A 24,720-nucleotide genomic window follows, 5' to 3' on the forward strand; every position below is an offset into this window, starting at 1 on the left:
AATGTAAGACTTACAAGCAATATCTAAATTTAGAACTTCTAATTATGATGACATAGAAAAATAATGACTTAAGACTGGGAGAATTAAAAGTTCAATTAAAATATCTTCATTGAGGTATGTCTATGTACTTATTCATTGTATTAATTTTTTCCAATAGTAATTATTTAAATCATTGCCACTCTGAAGAGTGCACTTGAAAAAGACTGTGCTGGCATGTTCCATGTATGTGAGTTCTATAATTTGTGTTATAAATACTTGGTCTAAAAGTAAAAAAAACAAAACAAACAAAACCAACCCAACTCTTTTCTTTCGTTTCATTAGTAGACAGCCCCAGAAATGGAACCTAAGTGGTTTTTTGTAAGTGATTATGTAGTGTTGCTTTTCTCATGTCTCCTCACTAGCTGAGAAGTCCTTCTAGACAAGTTTTGCCTTTGGCAGTAACCATACAAAGCTATCAACTTCTACTGGTTGTGGAGACAGCTGACACTGATTAGGAGTTAAGAAGCAGCTCTATTGATAAATGCGAGAGGAGATTCCAGTTTACTGTTAATTCTGAAATAAAATCATTAAGAACAGGAATTTTAAATAGATCTGATTTGAAGAATGTACAGAGAATGCCAAAGGACTTTGTTTTCATGTAGTCCATGCTCAGAATAGAGCTTCCCTTTAACTACCTTTTAATAATGTTAATATTGGACCAAGATATTGCCAAAAAAGGTGGCAAAACTAATGTTTTTTTGGGTCGTGGATGCTTGGATTGTGAGTATAACTGTTTACCTGCTCTTCACACTCCTGCCCTTGTCAACCTGTCTGTTTTCCTCTTTCTTTTTTATCATAACTCCTTGTTACTTTATTATCTGCAGTTATGCTCATTGATCTGAAACCTTCACAATCTAACTTAGTGTAGTGTAAATACTAATTTTGGATTTCTTCACTTTTATTTAAATGCAAGGTCTTCTTTGCCAGTGTGTCTTTAGTTTGTGATGTGAACATGATTTGTGACACTGTGGGTCACTGTTCAAACATTTAATCCAGTGAGACAATGAGATGCTGCTCTGGGTTACTTGGCCCTTGTTTCCTGGTTGGAAGGTGAAGATGGCTGGAGATGCACCTACTCTGAGATTTGAGATGGTGTATTTCTTCTGGTGTATGCTATGGAAGGCTTATCAGTTACTAAATGTCAATCTGTCCCTCAGCAGAGCTGCATTCCCTATTTTTGTTGCTGCAAAAATATAAACCAAAAAAGTTTAAAGCAAGTTCAGAGTGTCCAAACAGACACCCAAACCACTCTTTTGGTGAAAGAAAGGACAGAATTAATGAGACTTCATGTCATTTCCTATAGGAAAGGCAGATGTTATTGTGTTGAGATTCTGGAAACATGTGGCCTTGTCAGATAGTCTAAAATTCTGTTTTAGATTCAAAGCCTCATGAAGTCAGGAGGATTTCTTCTATTACATTAATGATTTTTGGATCAGGTTATAAATATTTGGTGACTGGGTTATATTTTCCCTAGAGAAAAAAGAAGTCTGCCCTCAAGACTCATATTAACTAGGAATGGATCTTTAATGCAGAAAAAGCTGTTTTATATCTTTGTGCTAATAGTATATAGTACATCCACAAATTCACCTTTGAACCGTGGTCTTCTGTACTCTATGTCATTATTCTGTATGTTGAAACGATCCCTGTCCAAAGCGTAAACCATGTTCTGTGTTGCTTGGAAATAACAGATGCTGGAATCAATTTTGACAGATAGAGGTCATCACAGGGCATGCATTATGCATGTTGTTAGCAAAAAATAGCATTCTTGAATCTCTGCGTGGAACTCTGAGGGTCGTTCAGTGCCGTTCATAAATGCAGAGCTGCTGTAAGGAATACAAGTGGTTTATGTTCTCAGAATTTCGTATATAATGGGTATTACAACTTATTATGTACTGTGTTAATTCTAAAATGTAACCTTCTTCCTTGACTCATAACTATGAGATTAGATACTCAAATGCGTGGTATGATTTATGAAATGTTTTTTTTTTTCTATAATGTAGCCAAATATGGTACTTTGTAAACCCTGACTCCGGCATGCTTTCTGCTTTTCTCATGAGCTACCGTTACATAATCAGTTTGTGTTATGTCTGGGACCCAGAGCTGGGCTATGAAGACTTTTCTAGGAATCCGGGGTTTTTCCTGGTTTTCAAGTGAAGTAAATTTCAGCTACTTATTAGTGGAATAACTGAACCAGTTAGCTTTTTTGATTTCAAGGTTGGAAGCTGCCAGGCTGGTTTTGCATCTTTAAATTAGGAAGTTCCCTGACAAAAGCTTTCAGTCATGTGGAAATCTGACCTCAAGGAATCCAATGGGATTTTTAATATTAATTATAATAACGCATGGCTGAAATCCTGACCTTGTCCTTTGTGTTGGAATTTTATCTGCTTTTAAAGATATTAACGAATAACATTTTTGTGCTAGATATGTTTCCTGAAGTTTTCTGTAGTTGTCAGATACTCTCATTACTGCAGCTGTGTACATCGCAATGGCAGTATCTCTAATGCTTATCATATTTCACATTTTAGTCATTAATGCATAATGTTTCTATACTGTTTCTATCACAAGTAATCCATGGTTACACTTCAGGTTTCTGTAACATACCGCTTTTTCTTGTTTGTTTTATTATATTCCAACAAGTACTCAGGATTCTTAATGAGTGTATTTGTGATGAATCCATGTGCCAATTAAGAATGAAATTTCAAGATAAAGAATGACAGTATTCTAGGTCTTGTCTGTCTGAACTTCAATAAAGCAGTTGGTGTACTCAGAGGAATTGATATGTTATGGGAGGAGGCTAAAAGAACTTGGCTCGTTTAACTTAGGGAAATTAAGGTTAAAAGGGATGTGATTGCTCTCTATAACTACATTATGAAAATAAATGCAGACAAGGAAAAGAACTATTCAGACTGATGCCTCTAGATGGATGTAAGTTGGCCATGAACTAATTTACACTGGAATGTAGAAGATTCTCAATGTTCAGAGAATAAAGTTCTATAATGAACAGTAGGAACAAACAAATTAGTTTTAGGATAAACTTGCTAAACAGCTGAAAGATTGTATAACCTGTTTCCTGTGATAACGATGGGTGTGACTTGGTCCATCACAGGCCGGTCTACTTTGTATAGGTCAGGAGGTGAAGGGATGACCAGATTCTGTCCAATTAAATGTACACTGTCTCAATGTTAATCTGCTAAACTGTTTCTGAGCTACTGCTATGAAATCTGTAATTGTATGGTGAAAATAGAGTTGAATATTCTGTTTGGAGCTCTTTGACACTACCTCAGTTTATTAACCTTTCTTCCATGCTTAATGGTGATATAAGGGAAGTTCTGTTTATACATGGAAAAATAGCTGTTCCAGAATAGTATGTGCTTCTTTCTGACTGATTAATTCAAAGATTTTATTAAGTCTTTTGTTCCTGGAAAAACTGATTTTTAAAAAAATGTTTAAAATCATGTAGCAGGGACAGGTCCTTTTGATGATATTTTCGTACAATGAGTAAAACACATTCGTTGCACATTCACTGCTTTTATATCTTTGATCAATACAGGCTGTCTACGCATGTCTGGTATTGCTGATATTGAAATGAATGTATTCTCTGTGACTCAGACACTCCTGTTGTTGGAGAGTGAATTTACCTTCGGTTGTTGTACTTTGAGGTACAAAGTACTTTTCAGAATCTGAGTTAAATCTAATGTGTGCTTAAATAATTAGCCCACATTAGCACAAGGGAAATAATAATTTCCCTTGCTTATATGTGCATCTTGGATCAGTGGCCTTGACGTTAGCACACAGTATCATTACTAAAGTGGGCGAATGAAAGTAACACAGTAATTAATGACATCACAATGATGCAATGTATGGGAATCCTTGCCACGTATCCCTGTTATTCCAGGTGCTGGTTTACGTAGGTCTGGTGATAGACCATATACATTGTGCTAGGCAGTGTGTATTCATAACAGAGACACCACTGAGCACAAGTGACTCCTAAGTAGACCAAAGATGACAATTGGATAAAAGGATAACTGGATAAGTAGGTAGCAAAATTACAGTAGAAGAATAACATTTATTGGTCACCATAGTAGAGAGCAGCTGTAGCACATCAACACGGTACTTGTCACAGTTTCTGTAGACATTATGGCAAAGAAGTTTTAAGAAGGGATCTGAAGCAAGATAATGAACTCTGTTAAGACTAAGACCCTAACCCAAAAGCCTATTTAAGTGAACAGGATTATTTCTAGTGATGTCAAGAGGTGTTAGATCAAATCTTTAAACATTGTATCTGCCAAGGGAATTTTATAATCAACATTGCTGGAGGATTTTACAGAATTAAGCATATTGAATTATACGCAACTATTCTAGACATGATATGTTTTAATATGATTAGTTCTGTGTTACCTTTTGAATAATTCTGCTAGTTGATGCAGCACGATTTTTTTCCCCAACATTCTCTTGGCCTGATTTTCAGAGATGCCAGTAATCATAATTATCAGTGGAATAGAAATAAGTCATTTTACATGTGTTTGTGATTAATAATTTCAGCAGTATAGTATATTTAAAAAAAACCCAGGATTTGCACTGAAAAATGCATGAAAGTATTTCTTGATTATCTTCTGATGAGATCAATACAAAGGTGGTGTTTTAAGGATACTGTATCTGCACATGAAAAATGTGATAAACTAAATCACCTGATACAAGGTTTCATAACGTGAACAACTTCCTGCGCATTTGTTTTGACTTCGAAGTATGTCTCTGAGATGAGTGCATGATGGCAGTTTGTTTATCGCATCTGCAGAGCTACCATTTGTATTGTGATGAGGGGCTTTCCTTGCATTAGGACAAAGTTGACAGCTTTGAGTAGATGCTTGTATGCAGCAGTGCTTCTGTTTGCCACACAGGTGCAACATTTGTTGGTGCTGAATCAGTATTTGAAAGCGTGACAGCCTTCAATTGAGAAATAAAGCAAAGTCTAGTATTTACCTAAGTGGAATAATGGTTAACTAATAATTAAGGTGCTTATTTTAAGTATGCCATTTAACTTGAAAAAATAGTAAAAGTTATGGTGTCGTTTGGGTTGAGTAACGTAAGAACTGGAATTATTTGCTTAATGTTTTGTCAGCACTTTGGATTAGTATTTATTCTTAAATACAGAGAGTAGTAATTATTGAAGGTTGTCTCTTTCGTGTTTCATAAAATTTAGAGAATATTTGTATTTCCTACCACCGAAATTACAGTAGTGATCTTGCAACAGAAATAGGTCTTTTGTAGGCCTGCTGATCCTTTGTTATTAGAATTAAGTTAATAATGACTCTCCAGCAAGAAACTGGTTAAATATAGCAGTCCAGCTGCCTTGACTTTGCATGCTTTCACTCTTATTTTTATTTATTAATATACATTCTTATAACATCTTACTTAACCAAAACCTTCCTGGTTAAGATTATAAATGGATATGCCCATTTAACTGGAGCATTTTTTTTTAACATCCCATGTGCAGTTAAACCCAGGGCAATTATTATGTAAAGTTTTATTTAAAGATAGAGGGAGAGTAATTAAAAATAGATCTGTTCTGTTAAAATGATGCTTTCCTTGGCAGTATAAAGCGTAGAAAAAAAATGCTTTTGTAAAAGCTTTTAAGTCTTTACTATGTTTGTTTACTATGGAGTGGGTGGTACTTCACTTGATTTGAGTATTCTTATAATATCACAGCACACTCTTTTAGTGCTGTCCATAATGCTTTAAGTGTGTGGTTTTTTTTTTTTTTAAATGCCGTGATAGTTATAAGAATGTGGAGTTACATTACCCACAGTTTTCTCTTCTAGCTGAAATCCTGCCCCCACCATTTGATACATGTTTGTGTAGGGCTCTGGAACTGTCATTATAAACAGTGATTTAGTTCTTTGCACAGGCAGAGAGACTAATCTTTGTGGAAAATGTATTGTGTGGATTTCTCTCTTTTTAAAAAAAAAAAAAAAAAAAAAGAAGTAAAAAAGATTAGAATCTAGATCAGCTGTCTAGATGCACCAGTATTGATGTGGAAGGACTAGTGTGCAACTAGAATTCTTGTCTTGAAAATGAAAGCTGAAATTGATCCAGGCTCTGCTATGTGTACCCAAAAATACTGTCAAAACCTGGAAATTTAAAAAAAAAAAAAAGGTATTATGAGAAGCCTAGAAGGGTTGTCATCCTTACGCTCTTGGACACGTTCACATCAGCAGTAGGCTTTTTGGTAATACTGATCTAAAGCTGATGAGATTATCCATATTGGTGTCTTTAATATTAATTCATCACAATTTTTGCCTTGAACTACAAAGATAATCTTAATATTTGAACCTTATGCCGAGCTAGGGGTGCACATTTAGAATAAAGAGCCTCCACAGACATGAAATCAGCTTTAACCCAGGAAGAAGGGAGGACAAAGATGTTTCTTCAAAGTAGTTTTTTTCTATTAGGTTGTATGTAGTATTGTACTAAGGCATTGCCTTAGTGCCGTAGTCAGGTACCTAGTAAAGACACAGTGTCTCTTTGTTGATTGATTGCTTTTGTGGCCTTCAGATTTTACAAGTTGTCATTAACTAAAAATATATGCTGACTTATGTTTGCTTTGTTTCTTTTTTTGTTTGTTTGTTCAGGTTTACCAAAAATGCAAGTAATTCGAAACTACAATGGAATACCACAGCCAGCAACACAAGATGGTCCACCATTGCATATCCAGATTGGAGACACTATTGAACTAATTAGAGGAGATGCACATAGCTTATTTTGGCAGGTATTGTATCATTTAGCAAATGGCTATATTCCATTAGTCACACATATTAAATTCTTATTGATATACCACTCTTGTAACTTTTTTCTTTTTGAACCACAAAATAATGTCTTTGTGTTTTACCCAAAATAAATGTCTAATACAACTATTTTGACTTTTGAAGAACCAGTAGTTCCTATATTGTGTAAAGCTTTGTTCTTGCTGCCTTAGAGCAAAAGTCCCAGTGAATAAATCTGCAGGAATATGGCATTGGTAGCTATCAATCCTTCTAGTGAAATTATAGGAGTTAAGGAAAATGTTTGGAACATAAACAGCAAAGTCCTGTGAATTTTCAGTCGCTGCTTCTCTAACATAGCAGAACTACAAGCAATAGTGGCGAAACCCAGTTACGAATATTAGTTTTATGGAGGAGAGAAATAGCTCTGCAAAACAGAACCACACCTAAACTTCTTGATGACCTTTCAAGTCCGTTAAGGACAGTTTCTTATGTACATGGGAAAAGCATATTCTATTGACAGCAAAATTCAGTGTCACATGATTCACATCACTACTAGCGTTACTGCAATTTCTTTTTACTTGAGAACTATAAACAGATTCAAAATGCCATCTGGCATTCACTTTAAAGATAAATGCATTAAAACATGTCTCATTTTTCTTTATTGTTTTTTTAATTGTTCATACTAGAATCCTGTGTAAAACTGATATTATTGGATAAATGGAAATAGAGCTAAATAGAAGAACTTTCAGGATATTAATAGAACAACAACTGGGAAGCATCTGTCGTTGTCTTGAATTGTTGTTCCTGTGTTTGCCTTTGTGATTTTCTTTTTTCTGTGAGGCCATAATAAGTTAATGAATATAATTATAAAAACTGCTTGGTCTGTAACATGAGTTGGGTCATACTTTTTTTTTTTTTTTTTTTTTTTTTTTTGCTGGCTTCAGTTAGGATTGAATCTTCTCCAAACTCTTCGGGACTGAATCAGTAAATTCTGTTCCTATGCCACTGCATCATCCTGAACAACATTTAACTGGGGGAAGTAATAAACAAGAGAATTGTTTAATCTATTTGAAAACATGTAAATAGCTGTAACACCCCCCTTCCTAAAACCCAACAAAACCCCAACAAACACACACCCCTCCCCCCAACCCTCCAAACCTGTTATTTAGCAAACAATAGATATTTCACATCACTAAAAATAATTTTTTTCAAACACTGCTTGGCAGATTTTTGCCTAGGTGGTTTTATGTGTAGGGCTTGGTTCTGCAAGGCCTTGAGTTCTGATCCAGAGAAGCATTTAAGCGCACTCTTGATTTGGGACTGGCATGAAGGTAATCATCTGACTAATACACTTAGTACAAGCCAGAGTTATTGGCACCTTGTGGGACTGATGCTATTGCTGTGTTCATATACATCTGTCAACTCAATCTACTGGAATTTGTCTTAGATGTTATTTGTACCTATCATGCTAATGAATTTAGCTAGAATCTCACTGTGTTTAACTAGCAGAAATGGGGAAGTGCATGAGCCTTTTTCCCCAGAAGCCTTAATAATAGATTTGAATCTTAATGGAAATTGTCATCTCCATTAGCATCATTCAGGACTTTTTTTTTTTTTTTTCTCACAAGCTGTCTTGTAATGACATCTGCGTTTTAAAATACATATTAAGGAAAAAAACCTGCAAAGCACAGTTTGTATTAAAATCTGTAAGTTTTATTCAAGAGGCGTTTTAGAGTAATTTACAACTGACCTGCAAGACTAATATTAGAATGGATTTTTAAGTCAGCAGTTGCTCAGTGTAGAAATTCAAGTGCTTGTAATAGATAAGTATGTGTGGCTTAAGTATAACTTTTTGTTCTTTACAGTCCATCAAATAAACAGCACAAGTTACTAAGTAATGCTTAAATTATAGCTTAAATGCAATCAAATGTGTTTTGAGAGACATTAGAGTTCTGCTAAGTTAATGTTTGAATGATTGTATAGCAATTATTGTGGTAAGTTGTGTAGTAATTCAAGACTGTGTACACATGAATCTACCTGTTATGCAGTCTGGAAGACAGGAGAAGTATGGGGTTTTTTTCTTTATGAAACAGTAAACACTTTTCTGAGAGGCAAACTGAGCAATCACAGACAAGAAGATAGCTGGGATAAGCATTTCTGAATTCCAGGAATTTGCTTTCTGCCTCTTTGCTGGTATCATCCCAAACCTAGGCTTTCTTCAAAGAGAACGTGTAATATAAGGGGGTTGATACTGTCACAAGTTATTTACTCTCTCAGTAAGCACCTGGCCGCATATGAAGAGAAGGGTGGTCTTGTGCTGATACTAATGCGTCCCTTTATGCGTGACTGCTTTGCTTTGCTTTGCTCAGCCCAGGTGCGAGACCAGAAGAGCCGTGCTGCCTGCCTGGCTCGTGCTCAGCTAAGGTCACTTGTGGAATGAAATAAGAAAAGGAAGAGGCTCTGGGGGCAGGGGAGGAGAGAGGAGAAAACGTGGTATTTTAAATGGAAATTTCAGGCTCCTTCTCCGAGCGCTACTAAGTGTTTCAGCTGTAGTAGTGCAGCTTTGAAGTAGTCAGATTTTTATTATAGATGTGAATATTTCTCTCCTCTTCTGAGTTTGGTTTGAGTAAATTGGTACCTGCTTAACCTGAGGGTAGGCTTTCAGGGGTGCCGCGATGCCTACCATATCATATAATGTGATTCGAGTTCTACAGGTTTGCACTGCAATTACCCGCCATCCTCAGGCAGTCATGTTTCTCAAGTACGCCAAAAGAATACAGATATTTCCTGGACTGATTCTTCTTTCCTTTTTCAAACCCAGCTTTTCTTTGATGCAGATTAAACCCATATCAAGTAATAGCTAAAACAGATGTACTTTCTAATGCTTTGGTAGTTAGCGGTCCTGCTGCAAACAGCCAAAAGGCATTAAGTATATGTAAGTACACTTACGATATAAAATTGAAACACTGGGGAGGCAGCAGGGTAAAAGCGCCTTTTGAAAGTCCCTTTTTTTTTTCCTTTTGGTTTGCAATTTGTTTTGTAATTTTTCGTCTCTTTCCTTCCTCTCTTCACCACACTGCAGTAAACAAAATGAAAATGGGAGAAGGACACGATAATTTATAAATTTTAGCTATTCTGGAGTTCTAGTTCTGTGCATGTCCAATGAAGCTAATGGGCATTGCATAGCTAAGTAGGAGGCAGCAATGTGGAAATACAGAGCAAAAGCATCAAATGGCTTCAGAAACTCTCCCTCATTAAAACAGGTACAAGAGTCATGAATCAGCCTCTAGTTTTGCTGAGACTGTCATTGAAAGAAATGAACCGAAGGGCTTCATTGGCCCTTATGTATATGAATATGTATGGACACATACACGTAATATATATTTTAATATAGAATATAATAATTTAGAAAAACAATGTAATAGTATATACATAAGAAACATTTTAAAACTAGTTCTGTCCAGTCCTTTGCTTCTGATTTTATAACGACCATAAGCCATTATAGGCAGCATTCAAGGGAAGTGCTTACTCGTCAAACAATAAGCAATTAGGAAACATAAAGTAGAAAAAAATGATTAGTAGAAGTGAAGTATGGTGGCATAATAATTTTGCTATTGTTAATGAGTTGATGGATAGATCTTAAATTTTAAAATCATCATCTGACAACAGGTCATGGTTCTGTGTATAGTGACACCAAGCCTTGATGAATTTAGCTAGGATTTCTAAAGGTAAACAAATTCACCTAGTCTCCTAAGGACATTATCAAACTATTTCAATGAGCTCATTATCGATAGAGGATTTTAAATTGACCTGTTCTTTCATCAGTGTGTAATAAATGAAGCCCTGTTCTGCATAAGGATTTGCTTTTACTTAACTAAGAAAGCCGTCTACAGTTATTTCATGTGAAGCTTGTCTTCAGGACACAAGGCCTTTCTTGGGTTGTCTCACTGCTTGTTACATTCATGACTGTCCTGGTTTCAGCTGGGACAGAGTTATGGTTACTGGGACGTCTGGGACAGCTCCACCCTGTTTGAAATTGCTGATTTCTGTTTTGTGTGGGGGTATTAGGGTACAATTACACATTTAGTGTTACAGAAACAAAATAAACTAAAACCCCAAAGAAATTCCATGTCTTTTTCTGAAGCGTTTTTTCCCCTTTTAATTTTTTATGTTACAGGTATGCCATCAAAAATAAAAAATAAATGTAATTTTCAAGATTGCAATGCTTGTAAAGTACTCATTCTTACTCTCATTGCCAAATGTTGATAGTATATTATGTTTACAGTGTGTTAGATTTAATGGAGGTTAGGCATTTATGTGCCTTTAAAAAATCTGCCAAATCAAAACACTTGTTTGCCAAAATACACATTTTGATGCCTTCCTTATATGTATCTGTGCTTAGAAATTTTAGCTATGTGCTCTGTTCTGCTCTGAAAAATGTGGTCAGCATGGTCACAGCTAAATGTTTACAAGCTCTAGAGAGGTGTTCTTATTTTGCTTTTATATCTAGCTGAGGAGACATTCTTCAGGAGAGCTTTATGGTGAATTGTGAGCTGCTGAGGCATGGCTCTGTGCTGATCAGGTCACTTTTGGCCTTAAGAAGCCCAGAATAAATTGCTGGTCCTGCAACTTTGGGGCAGCAGTTGGGTTGCATAAAAGGCTCAGTTTAGGCTGTGCTGGATACATTTCTGCAGCTGGTCTCCCAGTTGTGTGGGCGCATCTACAACATGTTGTGAATATATCATAGACAGAGAGTTAATCTAATTCTGCTAGTATTCTTGTGCCCACCTGATTTCTAAGGCTTTGCATCACTTATGGAAATCCTTAACATAGAACTTTGTATCTGAATTGGCTGATGGATTATTAGCCCCACGTTCCCATTGGAGTTAGTGTGATTTCTCATGTGCTGCAACTGCCGCTGCACGGTGGTGTAGTCATTTTGGGAGTCTGTAATGTTGCAGTGTGGTAGCTCTCACTAGAGTGATGCCAACTGAGGAGGAAGTAACTTTAAGCAGACAACATTAATGAAGATATCAGACACTGGCAGACATGGACAGAACTGGGAATCACAGCTCTCAGGCTCCGAGTCACCTTCTTGCATCTCATCTCTCAGAGCTCAGGTGTATCAGCTATAATTACTACTTAATTATATGAACTAAAAAAAACCAAAACAAGACAAAACCCACACAACTATTGAGTGATGCTTTATTAGAGCAGCATTTTATTTTAGCTTCTTTGATATACTCTTATTGTCCTAAATCCCTGTGCCTGTATTATTATTTACTATTAATCCTGTTATGTCTCAAAAATGGAAAATTTTGTTGGTTTTTTTTTTTCTAGGGCAGAAATCTAACAACAGGAGAGCTTGGATTCTTCCCCAGTGATGCAGTAAAGCCTAGCCCATGTGTAAGTACAATTGTTTAATTCTGTTTGTCATTTTACAGAAAAACTGCCTGGTTCATACCATCACTTCATTAATATTACCTTAGAAAAATCATGTTGTTTCTAGTTCCTTTGTGTTTTCATGGTATGTTCAATATTGCTTAAAGTATAGCATTCTAATAGTTTTGGTTATCGGCTGTAAATAGGACATGTCAAGAAAACATGTTTGAGAAGCAGATTTAACTTTTGGGAATATTAATAAATTGAACTGTCTAAAGAGTTTCCAGAATATAGAACAAACACATTTTATATGAAAATGCACTTTCTTCCGTTCCCCAGCAGTAAGGTCAGAATGCTTTGATTCTAATCTATTCCCCAGTCATTTTGGGTTAGAGAGAGGGATTACACCATAAGCGGTGAGTTTAAAAATGTGTAAAACTAATATAAAACTTTGAACTGCTTGATAAATTTTCTCCTCTCTGTAGGTTCTTACCTGCCTTTATTTCAAATAAGGATGTTTTCAATCTAGAAAAGTTCAGGATAACAATAAGAAAAATTATTTTATAATATGTACTGAAGAGTTTTGTATACAGGTGTGATGATGCATTAATACACTGTATGCTTGCTCCTTCATTCTCTGCCCTCTGTAACACTGTGCATCGGATTACTATATGTCCCTTTGTTGAGATTAATTGATGTAAACCCATAAAACCAGGGGTGAATCATATTTTTTACTTTGCTTTAAGACAGCTTTAACTTCTTTTAACTTGATTCACAAGTTTGACTTATTAATAGAATTGCTTTCATTACAGCAATCAAGATATGCCACTTAAATGGCTTCCAAGTAGGTGGAATCTGCTGTGAGTGGCTGCATTTCGATATCCCTTTGAGGCTTATATTGTGCCTTAGTTTCTAAAACAAATATACATGTGATCCTAAAGAATATAAACACATTAGTATATTCTGAGACATCCTTAGGGCCCTGTATTTTCAGAATTTTGCTTGAAGAGGGGTGCACAGAATATTTGTAGATACAAGATATGTTAGATTGAGTGAGAGAACAGATCTGGAATAAAGATGAAAATGTTATATGAATCATAGACTCACAGAATGTTCAGGTTAGAAGGGCCCTTAAAGATCATCTAGTTCCAACCCCCCTGCCATGGGCAGGGACACCTCCCATTAGACCAGGCTGCTCAAAGCCCCATCCAGCTTGGCCTTGAACACTTCCAGGGATGGGGCATCCACAACTTCTCTGGGCAACCTGTTCCAGTGTCTCACCACCCTCAAGGAAGAATTCCAAGGAAGAATATTAGGAAGAATTTCTTCCTAATATCTAATCTAAATCTACCCTCTTCCAGTTTACAACCACTACCTCTTGTCCTATTGCTACACTCCCTGACAAAGAGTCCCTCCCCATCTCTCCTGTACTTTAAGTGCTGGAAGGCTGGTAGAACGTCTCCCTGGAGCCTTCTCTTCTGCAGGCTGAACAACCCCAACTCTCTCAGCCCGTCTTCTTAGAAACTTAGCCTGTCTTCATGTGAATTTAACTTTCTTCCCCCCACCCCCTGCTTATTGTAAAAGTTGTGGATTTCCCATGCCATGGTGTCTCTGTCCTGCACACAGGCAGTGCCTGTTCGGTACTGGCGTTAGGTTCTTGGAACCACCCAGTCAGTCATTGCATAGTATCATTGACAGCAACTCTAACAATGTTTTAGGAACTACCACTATACTTTAAAGCAGACGAAGTGGGATATCCAAAGTTAAGAAAAATACTACTGGGGTGTTGTGAAGATTACTTTCTAGCGATAAAGCTTTCTGCTAAATTTAGAAATATACTATTTAGAGGAGTATTGAAAATAATACAGCTTTACAGAATGAATAAATATTATTCATGAAATGTTACCAAGCGGTGTCATGATCAGAACAAAAAGATAAATTGATGCTTCACCACTGTTAACTTGGAAGGATGAAATATAAACATCTTATTATGATAAATGATGCAGTTAAAGATACTGAAACATCAATCAGGTTTTAAACATGCTATAACTTTTACTGTTATTATTAAGTCTAACAGTCTTTACAACCAGCTGATATAAAAATGCCCAGAAACAGCATAAAATACATACATCTAAAAGACTTTAGGAATGAATATTGAAAGAAAAACTGCTGAGCTCCAGAATATCTATATTCCAGACTTTTCACAGATGTACCTATAAACAATTTTTTTCTCTTTGCAATAAGTAGTATATGTCAGCAGACATTTTCTGCACCATATGACTAATATCTGGTTCTTTCTAGCTTCCAGTTTTTTCATTTCTATAGAGGCATTGGATACATAGCACGGTATGAGCCAAGAGCTTCTGGAATAACATTTGATTTTACTGTTTTTCATGACAATGAACGATGCTTGTTATATATCTATATATCTGCCCATTCAAAATTAATTAAAAGGACTACTCTCTATTGTTTAACTGCTCTGAAGGATGGACTTAAACCATCTTTGAATTTTTATATCCTTTCCAACATATTAGGATACTTGACAAATTAAGAATATTTTTTTTTTCCTACCTATTCTTTATTTTCCGTATTTCCTTTCCTTTATTTTCTTTATTGGAGAAGAGCAGGCTGAGGGGAGACCTTATTAATGCTTACAAGTATGTAAAGGGTGGGTTTAAGGAGGATGGAGCCAGACCCTTTTCAGTGGTTCCCAGTAACAGGACGAGGGGTAACAGGCACAAGGTGGAACATAGGAAGTTACGATCAAATATGAGAAGAAACTTCTTTACGGTGAGGGTGACAGAGCACTGGAACAGGCTGCCCAGGGAGGTTGTGGAGTCCCCTTCTCTGGAGGCTTTCAAGACCCGGCTGGATGCAGTCCCGAGTAATGTGCTCTAGGCAATCCTGCTTTAGCAGGGGAGTTGGACTAGGTGATCTCTAGAGGTCCCTTCCAACTCTGAAAAATTCCGTGATTCCTGCTGCTGATAGAATGCATGTTATTTAATTGGTCCTATGGGGATAATACAAATCATTAAAGGTGAAATTCTTCTGTAGATGAAACATATTATTGATATATCTTGCAGCATGCAAAGACTTTATAAGTGCCTAGTTGGCTTTGAAACGTCTCATTTGGTCGCTTTGCTAAAACATTTCTCTTAGGAATTAATTGTCAGCATATTCATAATCTGTTGACTTTTTTCCAAGTCTCACCACTAGAAGCAGAGGTCCCCAGGTAACACCATCAGTAGCTGTAGGGATATGAAGTGCCGCTGCTGCTACCAGTGGTAGTACCTGGCTGTGTAAGGCCCCCTACGCTTCAAAGGAGTTTGCAGCCCACCAGCACTATAAATGCTGCTGTTTGAGAGCCCGTTGTCTACAGTATTTGGGAGTTATGCATATTTCCTTTTTCTTTCTCAAGAGCTAGACTAACTTAATGACTGTTTTAACAGCTGGATAGATTTACTGTTGTGCAAGCTGAACATGTGACCCTGGTTTTATTACAGAGAACTTTAATTTGTTCCACACCAGTGTCTGCTTTGTTATTTAGAAAAAAAAGTAAGTTTTGGTCTCTCCTGTAAAATTCAGTATTTTATCATGAAAATCTTTGATTGAGAGTCATTTGAGCAAGTATTTATATATTTAGTTTGAGTGACCATTATATCAAAGGTAGTAAGCAGAGCTTTGTGCGCTCTGCAAATTTTGGTTCATGGAAATGAATCACGACAGTGCAGGGATGGAAGTTACATCTTAAGTAAATTTAAAGTTAGCCAAAAACCTATCCATCACAAAAACCTGAGCAGTTTTGTTTACTTCTGTGGAGAAAAAGAAGATAGGAGAGATACTAATTTAATTCCTAATCTAAACTTTTTTGAAAACTTTCTCAACTGGAAAATGTCCTGAAGTTATGCAAGAAAATACTTGGCCAGTGGTTTAAGCGGAGCCTTTGGAGTAAGTGCATTATATAACTCTAGTGCTGAGGCTTCTTCGCGTGAAGATGAGAGCCTTAAAATGGTGACATTGTAACTATTCTTACTTGTTTCAATAATTTAGTAATTATGCATTCCAGTAACTGTGCTTTTTTGAGGAAGTTGCAAGATAAGGTTACCAACACAAGTGGCTGTAAATATCATATTCCTCTGTACGTTCCCTCAGCTCAGACTGTCTGCTGTCATTTAGTTTACAATATCCTGGTTCAATAATCACTTCATAGCTTTCTATTCTGTTTTTTTCTGTTCAAAAGGTGCCTGTTACTACTTTAGCAATACTGCTAGAATATACGATAGCATTTTGGAGAGGTTAACACAAAAATTTTGCATTACTTGACTCGCGCAACTTTAACTGCAGAATACTATGATATATGATACTATGATATAATACATATGATACTGTGATATAATATGCAGGGAGATGGGGGTTTTGTGGTGGTGTTGGGTTTTTTTTGGCATGTGTGGTGTGTTTTTGGGGAGGGCAAGGGGGAGGCTTTTTTTGTGCCATCACTGGAGTTTTATTTCAAGATCAGGTCTAGAGACTTGATAAAGATCTCAGTTGATATCAGAGGTCAAGTTAGTAGGAGTTGTAATTGATTTTGATTTAAATTAATTTAAGTTTGTGGGCCCGTATAATAATATTTTCCTCAGTTGACCTGTGTTTCAAAGTCTCTGTATGTATGCTAAGCTTCCACTAAAATAAATTTTTCAGCACTTTGCAAGTTTAACACATTGTTTTAGAAGAGTAGGGTAATAGCAGTTTTGTACACCGGTGGGAGGTGGTCCACATGAAATGCTGATTTTCATGGGGATCGCTATACTGTGCATCTTGCGCATGTATGAACATTATCTATGCATATGTTTATGTATATGTAGAATGTCCATTTTGCAAACTGATTGTCATTTGCTTTATTTTTTTAAATTGAATTTGAGAATCAAATTCCATGCTTATTAAAATCCAGTACAAGAGTTAACCAAGTCAAATACAAAGGCATGAATGATGTCATACAATGCAATCTGTGCATTATCTTCAACTCGCTCAGAAGGTTATATACTATATTTCCTAGTAGACAGTCTTTCTAATGCCATACATGAAGTGAATTTTATAAATGTTACTGTAAATTTGGCACACATTTTAATGATACTTTTCAACAGTACGTAGCATTGGGCTATTTTATGTATGAAATTTGAATGTAGGCAGTGTCAGAAAAACTTCTAACAGTTCTATTAAGTAAAAAAAAAAAGTCTATCGCAGCAGCAAAGAGTTAAAATATTTTGTACAACTTCTGGAATGATTTTGTCCTTTGTTATAAATTCCTTCAAAAGAAAACAAACTTGCGAACTAATTAGATCATCTCTTTCTTGTAACTTGTTCATCTGGATATTGACAGATAAATGCTATCTAATTTGCGTTGATTAGAAAAAAATCTTGATCCTCATTCCCCTGTGTCTTTTCCTGTCTTAGGTTCCTAAACCAGTAGACTACTCTTCACAACCGTGGTGAGTCCCTGTCTAGTCTCACAAGAATCTCTTTGAAAGAAGCAGTCATAGAAAGACAACTGTGTTTACTGCAATTTAATTTATGTTGGTTTAACCTTTCCAGGCTTCTGAAGAAGGCATCGTGTAATGGTTTAGGAAAGCAACACCATGCATTGCCTAAAAGCATTTCTGATGTAATAAAGTGTTTAGTGATTTTGACATTTTGTTTACAACTCTGTAGCCGTGCAGCGTTAGTCCCAGAGGTCTGAAATAGAATAATAAGAGATGAGTGTAATATGAAGCGTGCAAGTAGATCTTACATGTTAAGTGAAAAAAGAGAAGGAATAACATTAAATAAATCTTGTCTCATGAATAATCCTTCGTTTCATTAAAAAAAAGAAAAAAAAAGATTGTAGAGATATAAAAGGATGGAAGGATGCTGTATCAAAACTACAACCACTGCTGGTCTGAGGCTTATGTAGTGTGTGAACTCTTTACCAGAATTCAACTTGCTTCCCAAAAAGATGTGGTAATTCTGAGAGAACAGAACAAGCACCACTTGTGTTCTTTCACTGCTTTTATGCTTTGTCATTTAGATGAGAATTCTGATTTCCTCTAGTTTGCCAAAAGTGAAATCAGAATTGGATCTAAACAAATATTGATTTTTCATAACAAGCCAAATAGAATGTTTAATATAGCTTTGCAAATAAATGTCTGCTGACCGCCTCTCATGAAGTCCCACCCAAACCAGCAAGGCAGAGCAAGGGCACAAATCTGCTTATGCAGTCAGGTTGCAGAACCAGTGACTTATTTGTCTTAGCTTTCTTAGCTTTCAACTCTTAGCGTTAGCTCTTTCAAATTTGGATGTATTAGGCTGGTGGTGGGTTTTTTTTTTTTGATTGTGGGTGTTTAGTCTACCCATTAAAGTTTATCATTTAAACATGATGATTAATTATGAAACCAAATAAAATAGTGTGTTTGTATAAATACCAAATTTCTGTGTAGGTCTTTTTTTTGACCTAGTATACTACTGATGGCTGATTCTTCACTCTGTTAAGATAAATCCCACTAGAAGTCAAGGAGGTTCAAAGGTTCTGGACCTCGTTTTATTGTTTCACTTGCAACACACAATTCAGAAAAACATTTGTTTTTTTGAGGTCTTCAAGCCAGTAGTCATTCAGCTAATGTTCAGGCTTGAGTACTTTCCTTAACAGGTGTTGTAATCAACGTGCACATGTACTTCTCTAATTAAGAATTTCTACCCCCCAGTGCAGAATTTTTTTCATGCATTATTCTTCATTCAAAAATCCAGAAGTGGTATTCAGTTGCAACTGATATATTTTTAGATCCCCTTCATATGCAGAATATTGAGACTCTGCATTACATATTTGATAGACCTATATTTGTAGCTTTGAAAAAATCATAGGCAATTGTTACTGTTTTCTGTTACAGGTTTGCAGGAGCAATGGAAAGATTGCAAGCAGAGAGTGAACTTATTAACAGAATAAATAGCACTTACCTGGTGCGGCACAGGACCAAAGAGTCAGGAGAATATGCAATTAGTATTAAGTAAGTGGAATAAGATCTCCTACAGAAAGTTTTCCTGTTCTCATTTGTGTCTAGGTAATACTTGAAATTAGGAAAATAAAAACCTGTTTCAATTTATATAATCGTACACAGCCTTTAAGGGGGTCAATATAGGAAAACTGAAGTTGAAGTTGCTGACAAAAATACCCAGAACTTATAGTAGGAAGATAACAATGGCTTTATAATGCTGATGTAGCAAATGTGTCTACAAAAATGATGGTCTAGTATATTGGGTAAGAGTAGGCAATTGTTTGGTGTGTAATGTCATCTCCTTCTCTGAAGTGAATAAGAATGTTTCATTGACTTCAGTGAGAACTTGTTGAAGCCCTTTTCATCTCAGACATTTCAGTAAAATGTGGGTTCATAAATTCTGTGCATCCAAATTATTATGAGGGTCTTGTTTGCTTTCATGTTGTTTATCAAAATTAATATAAAAGTAAGAAATACATGGGAATTCCCAGTTAGAACAAGCAGTTAGTTGTGACTTTTTTTCTGAATCCAGATTAACTCTTCAGCTTTACTTTAATAAGTATATTTGGTTAATTAGATGTCAGCTTTGTTTTAGCACAAATATACATTTTGTCTTAAGAATTTATTCATGTGGTGTTATTGGGGCATGGCCTCAGGAAATTATTGATTGCATCTGATTAAAAACACATTTATATTCATAAGTTACTCATTGCCCACAGGTACAATAACGAAGTGAAACACATCAAGATTTTAACAAGAGATGGCTTTTTCCACATTGCAGAAAACAGAAAATTTAAAAATTTAATGGTAAGTATTGATTAAGTTTTTAACAATGTGCGATTTTCTATGTAGCTGTTGCTGTTAGTGAGAGCGACCTTGGTTTGTGAAATTACAGAAGCCTATGAGAGTAAGAGGTTTGATTGTGTCCATACCTACTAATAGGATAATTTTTTATATTTATGGTTTATGCTCTAAGCAATGGTAGCATGTGCTTAAAATTACGTATTTATATTTAGGACTGGTCTGTGTCCCTTGCAGTGATGTAGAAGAGAGGAGGAATTTGAATCCCATGCGTCAGCCCACTGTAGAGTTAGGCTGAATCTTGAAAGGAGAATCTGGTGTCTTTGGAAATCTTTCTCTATATAGTAACGATCCCTAAAAGTAGCTAAGTGAAGGTTCCTTCCCAGCCTAGCACATGTACACCTGTACTTCTGAACATAATGATGCCTATTGACATGTAAATTCAGAAGGAGAAGGATATAAGGTGCAGCTGTGTCAGAGAGCCCAGAAAAAATTGTGACAGGCTGGTCTTCCTGGTCCTGGTGCAACAGGCAAAGTGTGGCGAGAGAATGGGACTGTCTAAACTGCTAATAGCTCAGAAATTCTTGTTGGAATAATAGTAATCTGGAGTCAATATCAACTAGTTTAAAGCAACTGTGTGGCTACTTTGAACTTATACTCTGTGTCAGCAAACCACTCACTAGCAATCTATAGTAATAACACACAAAACGTAGGCTCTGTCATTAACTTCACTCCAACTATAGCCATAGTTCATTCCCTGAAGTAAGAGTGTCGTGTTATAACTGCCCAGATCAGTGAATTTTCAATGTTATGTCGGAGTCATCTTGTACTGGGAGTAAATTCCTTTTTTTTGAACTCTAATTTGAAAGAATTTCATAATAGCTCATTTTTCTCGGACAAGACTCATAAATACAAGATGTCTGAATAAATTACTGCAGTGCATTTGTAAAATTTTACTGCTTAAGCGTTTTCTGATGCATTGTTAAACGAAGCTTGTTCAATATGTTATATTTACTGCAATCAATTGGATTAAAACTTATGCTGCAGCCTTCCTGCATGCATATCCAAGTACTCTAAAACAAAAAATAAAAATGAAGGACAATGCAAAACAAGATTAGGGAGAGAAGCTTTAAAACCAGGAAGCCTTAGAAATTGTTTTAATTTAACCACTGATACTCTGTAAAACAAGAGCATCCTACAAGTGGTAAAAAATCAAGCAGAAATCTATGCTTTGCCTGATCCTATTGAAATAAGTGGCTATTATAATGGGAAGAACATCAGTTTCCTGATGAAGAATGCACCAAGCTGTTTCCACACTCTGTCTTCATTTGACAACTTAAAAACCAGTGAAGTGTTTAGTGTTAGGGCTGGGGACCCTGAGATCTTACGATTGGCAGTAACAGAAATCATGGTGTTCCCCAAATGCACAAAGGAGGTGGCTGCTGAGTCTGCAAGTGCTACAAGTAGTTCACTGGAAGCTGATGAGAACATCAGAGCGCTCTCAGGATCTTGACAAAGCATGGGAGCTGGAGTCCCAGGCTGACAGATATCTTATGGCAATGATGCGGTTTAACGCACTGATGCAGGTTTCAAAATAGGGCTGGATGATCAGAGATGTAAGTACAGGACATTGGATAAATGTCCTGACAAACTTGGATAAAAAAAGAAATAAAAAGGATATGCGTTGTGTCAAAGAATTGAGAGGACAAAAGAAATTTCTGGTATAAAGGCCTCACTGCTACCAATTTAGCCTTGCTAACAATCAATGAGGGAAAAGTAATTTCATAACGCAGTTTTAGGGTATGATGAAGTCTGCCCTTGAGAGTTACGTAGACAAGAGATAGTGTAAGTACTCTTTGCATATGCTGTGGAACAACTGCTTTGTTCTGGGTAGACGGAAGAGAAAAAGTAACAGTGTCTGGAAGAAGAGAGGAACAAAAGTAGCGTAAGTACAACTGGGAGCCGAAGAGAGACAAAGCCAGCAGCCATGGAAACCTAAAGTAGTGATCTGCAGTGACACGGTGTTCTCTGCTACTTTGGAAGTAACAAAAGTAGAACAGCTCTTGTACATAGTTTTCATAGCACATTTGAAAAACTTTCACAAGAGTAATTAAAATGTGCTGAGCATGTAAAGCAGGCCAAGGTGCAGTGAAAGGTCAACTCTGCTGCTGATGTGAATCACGGTGATGTGACAGGCTCCTGAGGAGCCCCATCCACACTGACAGGGGCTACTTACCTGTTTGTGAGCTTGCTACCGTGATTTGTGCAATGAATGTTTTAGAGGCCAGCTGTTTGTCAACAGCTCAGCCTGGCTCAAAGGAGCAATAAGTGTTGACTCCGACAATAAGGTTTTACTTAAAAAAAAAAAAAAAAAACACAAACAAAAAAACCAAAAAACCCAACAACAATAAAAACCAACCAACCAAACAAAACCAAAAAAAACCCAAGTCCCCCAAAAACCACCAACAAAAAGCAAAAAAACAATACCCAGTTAAGTGGCAGCGTAAAAGCAGTCAATATTTAGGATACTTGATTTTATAAAAACAAACACGTACTGTGGGATGTTGTATTATAAAATAAGGTCACTTGTATGATAAAACTCTCATTGACTGTACACCAGAATGTTGAAAAGGATGTGATTTCAATTTCTAATGACATAGTATTTTTCCTTTCTGAAAGGAACTCGTAGAATACTATAAGCACCACTCTCTCAAAGAAGGCTTTCGAAGTTTGGATACTACTCTTCAATTTCCATACAAAGAATCTGAAAACTCAGTGGGACAAAGGAGTAACAGAACAGGTGGCAACTGTGAGTATTATAATTTTTTTTATATTATTTTCTGTCATATAAATATTAAAAGGACAAGGTACTTTGAACATCTTCATTTCCCATTTTTGACATAGAACCAATTAATATGGTAATGCTTTTAGCTAGGATTTTTTGAAGCTAAGCAGATTCAGATCTGCCAGGAGGTTTATAAACATGTCTAGCAAGTTTGTCTTGCTGCCAAACTTAAAATCTCCCTGATATTCAAAAATCTATTAGGCGTGCTGGTGAGAGATTAAACTGCGTCCTGCCTAGTTTTTTCAGGCATTTGCATACACGCAGCTACAAGTGTTAATAATATCTGTGACAATTTCTATCTTGTAGCCACATGAAGTAGCAGCTCAGTAATACCACATAAACGTCTCAAAAAAACCCCATTAGATTTACTATATCATAATCATTTTTATGCCTGCCTTTTAACCTTAATATTTATTACAGGCCTGTAGGCTTCTGAAAATTAATGAACTACTGTATGATATAAATAGCAGTTAAAAAGTTTTGAACTTTAGGAATGAACTGAGAAGATCTACAATGCACGTGGTATCCTTTATTTAGCCTATTACAACTTAAATAGAAGTTAGCATGATTTTTAGGACACGTACAGGTTCAATGTTAATGATAAAAACTACCACATGGCTGGCCTCTGGAAAGTATATGATGTTTCTGAGAGCAAATATTAGATTTGCAATTCTGCAGATGATGGCTGTATCTTTGTACTGCAACAGATAATAAGAGGAAAATAAAAATTAATGGGGATTTTAACAATACGAAGACTGCTGTGAAAGACCATAGGGTCCCGTCTAGTCTTTGTGATGACGAAGCTGGCTGTGTTACCTTCATTTGCTGTTTGTGAGCTTTTGTTTCCTTGCTTGCCTCTGTTCCATAACATTTCTATAACTTTTTTCCTCTCCTAATTAAAGTGAAAATAAGTTAGGACAGATGATTGTAAGAAACCAGTGTGTCTTCGTGCATTTCATTCACTGTCTCTATCTCCCAGTTCCTCTTTATTCCTTCCATTTCTCTTATCTTTCTCTGCTTCCCAGGACTTCTGTCAGTTGTCTCCCTGCCATGCTGTATCTCAGTACATCTCCACTCTTGGTGAATTTCTGTCCCATCCTTTCTTCTCCCTTTAGCTTCCCACCTCCCTTTGCATCTCTCTTCCTCTTGCTGTCTCTTGTGCTTTCCTCATCCATTGCCTCCTCACAGCATTGAGGCTTTAATTGTTGAGAGGATATGCCCTGCTTGCTTTACTTTGCATTTGTTTTGGTTATTGTTGACTGTGACCAGAGCCAATTTCTTTTCTTGCCTTTCTTAGGCCAGCTAGAATGTGTCTATACTATCCACCAACTTACTAGTCTGCAGGAATATTAGCTAAATCATTTCAAACTTTACAGGACACAAGACTTACGTTACATCCTCATTACCTTCTGTCTACATCTCCTTTTACAAGACCTTTTAGGTAATATATGGAAGAACAAGAGAAATGAGTGTGGGATGCTCTCATTTAAGTCAAGGGGATGAGGAAGTGCATCTCTGCCACAGTAAATAAATATCAGCCCTTTAATGTTATAAACTCAGCTGGTGGGAAATGGCAGGTTTTGTCTTGGGCCATACTGATCAAAAACCCCTCTCAATTTCCACAGTTCTGCTGTCCTACCTAGATTGACCCTGAATGACATTTCCATTAATGGATTTGACAGTTTTCTTTTAAAGTGTTAGCATGTGTGGTGTTGGCTTGTTTCTTTGGGGTTTTTTTTGGGTTGTTTTTTTTTTTTAAGCAAAATTTCCATGATTAACAGCCCATCTGTGAGTCACGCTGCTCAGTTTTAAAGCTGTCCTTTTAGTTTTTACCAAGTTGATGTTAGGATAACTATATATCTAGGCTGTG

The 24,720-nt window shown here is 36.3% G+C and overlaps 1 protein-coding gene across 1 annotated transcript in view; it reads left to right on the top strand.

Annotated features, from left to right (window-relative positions):
- VAV3 (vav guanine nucleotide exchange factor 3) overlaps positions 1-24,720 on the top strand; it is a 170,930-nt gene that overhangs the window by 132,913 nt on the left and 13,297 nt on the right. Inside the window, exons 20-25 of the mRNA XM_054211330.1 lie at positions 6,669-6,805; positions 12,141-12,206; positions 17,634-17,668; positions 19,100-19,216; positions 19,924-20,011; positions 22,685-22,814. Coding sequence (XP_054067305.1) covers positions 6,669-6,805; positions 12,141-12,206; positions 17,634-17,668; positions 19,100-19,216; positions 19,924-20,011; positions 22,685-22,814 — 573 coding nt within the window. The remainder of the gene's footprint in view (positions 1-6,668; positions 6,806-12,140; positions 12,207-17,633; positions 17,669-19,099; positions 19,217-19,923; positions 20,012-22,684; positions 22,815-24,720) is intronic.

This window comes from Rissa tridactyla, chromosome 8, assembly GCF_028500815.1.
Source record: "Rissa tridactyla isolate bRisTri1 chromosome 8, bRisTri1.patW.cur.20221130, whole genome shotgun sequence".
NCBI lineage: Eukaryota > Metazoa > Chordata > Aves > Charadriiformes > Laridae > Rissa > Rissa tridactyla.